This window comes from Etheostoma spectabile, chromosome 10, assembly GCF_008692095.1.
Source record: "Etheostoma spectabile isolate EspeVRDwgs_2016 chromosome 10, UIUC_Espe_1.0, whole genome shotgun sequence".
Lineage (NCBI taxonomy): Eukaryota > Metazoa > Chordata > Actinopteri > Perciformes > Percidae > Etheostoma > Etheostoma spectabile.
The window spans coordinates 25,936,020-25,939,618 of record NC_045742.1 but is presented as its reverse complement, the minus strand read 5'-3'; the positions used below and the strand labels follow the sequence as shown (position 1 = coordinate 25,939,618).

Genomic DNA, 3,599 nt, shown 5'->3' with positions numbered 1-3,599 from the left:
TGTGGGCTGGTGGGGCTACGGTGCCAGGGCAGAATTTTTGTCCCAGTCCGCCCCTGCTTTACATTGTTGGTAGTGAATATCACTAAACCTGATCCTGAATCACAAAAAAAAGACTCTTTTAAGAGCCACACACTGAATCTAAAGAGAGACTTTCCGTTCTGAGCAATAGGCTTTATTACTTTGATTTATTTTTAACTAAATCAGTGATCATTAAATTATTGAAAAGAAGCCACACTCAAAAAAAGAACCTCGAGCAGAAATGGATTAAAAAAAAGGGTCTTTTGAAAGTAAAGTTGAGATTCAAAGCCCTTCCAGATGTTTCTCTCCACAATACTAAAGTTATATTGCATGTAGTGTCGATGTAAACTGAGTTAGCACCGGAGTACGTCCAAGTCTCAGATACCACTTGAGCATTAAAAACTTGAAAAATATCCATTTTAAGTGCATTTAGAACAGATAAGAAGTGTTTGATTAATTTGCGATTGATTAATTGCAAGTTAACTATGGACAATCATACGATTAATTGCGATTAAATATTTGAATCGATTGACAGCCCTAATTCAGTAATATTGTTGATTTGTCTTTGACTGCCTTGTGTCGGATTTGGGGCTCCATGTACTTTTCCCCTTAGTGGTAAGAGTCAAAGCAAATCATTACAAAGTTACTCTGAGTGATCAACTTGTTCCGATCTTTAATAAAACAGGTGTGGTCTCCAATGGCCCTTTCCACAAGGCCCGGTGGCTCACTGAATGGTTAGATGAGAATGGAAATGATGTGAATCATGTGTCCTACAGGCCTGGGCTGTGGGCTTAGGCTACTGCGGTAAACTTAACCTGCATCCTCCGGTCACCATGGCATCCTCCAGTTATCGGGCATCATGTCTGACTCCAACCCCGTATAAAAACAAAATACGGCGGAGAGATGATAAAATGCGTCCCTATATATGACTATAACTATTAAACTTGAATTAAGTATGAACATCAACTAAAATTATCAACGTTTTCGTGAGAAAAAACAAAATTACTGAAAATGAACCAGCCAGACGGAGCGGCGTCAATCTTGCCAGCGTTCCAGTTACTGGGCATTTTCTAACATCTCCTATCCTATATATGTTATCTCCTAACATATACCTACGCTCGCTGTCTCTGCAAGAATGGGAATGATTGAGATTTCTCTTGGCACAGCTACCAGAAGACAACTTTCAGACATGTGGCTCACGTTACATCTACGTCTTCAAGCACAGTTGGAGGCTGCGCAGTAACACTCAGCCATCACCAGAAAAGTGCTTCAAATACACTTCACTGGTCTCTGCTGGAAGTCTACGGCATTGCTTTGTCCATTTGTTGTACTGTCTATGGGTATAAGCGGGTCCATGCCCTTCAAGGTGTCCATTGTCAGGTATTAATGGACTAGCAGGTCGGGTGGTTCACGCCTTGCCGTCATCCATTGATAGCCTACATGACAATGTACATCTCGTCGGGCATTAACCCGTACAGGATTTTCACAGGCTATGTATGAGTAAACAACAGCCATGGGAAGTTGTTGCATTGACACCCTGAGGTCTACATCTCTCTTACCGTGTTGGAGCGCAGCGACACTCGCCCCCCACAGCGGGCGCAGAACTTGGTCTGGCAGTACGAGCACAGGTTCCCGCAGCCATCTGCGAATTTGGTCTTGTGGCAGATGCCGCAGGTTGGCGCGTCGTCCCGGTGAACGGCCGAGCCCGCCGCCACAGTGGCCTGCCGGATCACCGTTTCCCTGTAGCTGGACAACTGCTGCTGGATACCTCTGGAGGAAACACAACAGGATGAAAACACGAATGCTTTAGCGTCTTAGAAAGTTCATAGTGTTCCGAATTAGTATGGAAATGCAAATACATGCAAAAGAAAATCCCATTACTGAATGCTATTCAATTGCAATACTTTAGAATCGCAATTTTAAAAAAATCGCAATACAAATCAAATCAGCACCCATGTATTGTGAAAAAGTAGAATTGGGACAAAACATATTGTGCCAGCCCTAACATACAGTGCGGAAATATATACACAACAAGAATTATTACTTATTGAAGGTGGTCATTTGAAAATCATATGAGCCAAAAGCACACTACAGACACAAACCATTGAACAAATCAAAACCATAAACTGTATAAAACTAGATAAACAGATACAAAAGCAGTCGAGGTACAGAAGCCTCGGGAGCCCATTTGCAAACATTACTGCCGTTCTGAAAAATTGACACATGTCAACACTTGGAAACAGGACAGTGGTGTATCCTAACGGGTTGCAACAGACCGTGGGTTGACACACATCAAGTTGTTACGCAGCCATTGTGTGAGCTTACATAGAAAGTAATGGTTGTGGGTGTTTTTTGATGCGCTTTCTACAGAATGAAAACCTGCATAATTTTGTAGACTGGTTTTCTACTTGGCCTGGAGATGTGTTAATCCTGAGTTGTATAAAGGGGAGAGCCGGGACAGTTGAAACGCTTTTTAATTAAACGTAATTTACAAAGCAATCGTATCACACTGAATATTTTGTCACTAGCAACCATCACCTGTCATCTGTCAAATACAGTTGCATTTTCAGCTTTGGAGGGGACGAAAGAAACATACAGTTAAGCCATTTAAACTTCTCTCAACTTTAATATTTTACTATATACAGTATATATCATGGATGGTACTTCCAAAAGGTGTTATTTCAGATAGATTGGTGCAGGGCTATACGTATGAAGCGGTTATTAAAATATCATGCACTGTGGATGATTCTGCCATTTCTATAGCTAGTACAGTACATTTTTCCATTTATATCATGTTTCTAGTGTGTAAAATGTCATTTCACTACGTTTTTACGTGGGTTAGACCACTGGACATCCAAATGACGCCCCACAGCCCGTCAGTCTCCATAGGATAACATGGGACAACTCGGCCCCTCCCCTCCCTGGTGGGCCCAAATATATTTTCATCTGTCTAAAAAAGCTTTTCCATGTCTCACCTCCACAAATTATTCTACAAACACATATATTTTTGCATGTACTTAAAATCCATGGAGTTACAGCCTGGTCAACATAGACATATGCCATTAAAGCCTGTTTTGCTTTCCATTTAAACAAACATGCAATATGAAAGTCTGGGATTGTGAAGAACACTAAATGGTCACTCTCATTAATCAAACACTCATTAATAATCAATCAAAGTTAACCTCTAATGAAGTTTAAATTCGATCAGGAAAACTGTTATTGCCTGTAACTCTGTGATAAAAGGAAATAACAAGATAATATTTGGCCGATAAAAGGAGGTTAACATGCTCTATGTTTTGACCTATGGACGTTTGTCTATCATCATAGCACTCGAAGAAAACTGGAGTGTTTCACATGACCATCTCTTAATTTTGTAGGATATCATACGTTTTAGTGTGTATCCATTTTTTGGGGATATACGTGCCCATTCATGAGAATGCGTTGGGAACAAAAATATGTAAAAACAGTGTCTAAAAAGTGTTGATTTTGACCAGGGAGGATAACACAAGAGTTAAATGTAATATACAAACAATATATAGGGCAATAATGAATCAATATTTTAAAAAAAAGAATGTAAAAAA

General features: G+C 40.2%; 1 protein-coding gene and 1 long non-coding RNA gene across 6 annotated transcripts in view; one reads left to right on the top strand and one right to left on the bottom strand.

The window, feature by feature from the left end:
- Window positions 1-1,788, bottom strand: part of rims1a (regulating synaptic membrane exocytosis 1a) — a gene marked incomplete at its 5' end in the record, with an annotated part of 176,268 nt that extends 174,480 nt beyond the window's left edge. For all 5 annotated transcript variants that reach the window (XM_032528451.1, XM_032528452.1, XM_032528453.1 and 2 more), the window contains 1 exon segment: window positions 1,578-1,788. In XM_032528451.1, coding sequence (XP_032384342.1) covers window positions 1,578-1,788 — 211 coding nt within the window.
- The window catches only part of LOC116697132 (uncharacterized), an 18,216-nt gene continuing 14,923 nt past the window's right edge, over window positions 307-3,599 (top strand). The window contains exon 1 of the long non-coding RNA XR_004333926.1: window positions 307-317. This is a non-coding gene — a long non-coding RNA (uncharacterized LOC116697132). The remainder of the gene's footprint in view (window positions 318-3,599) is intronic.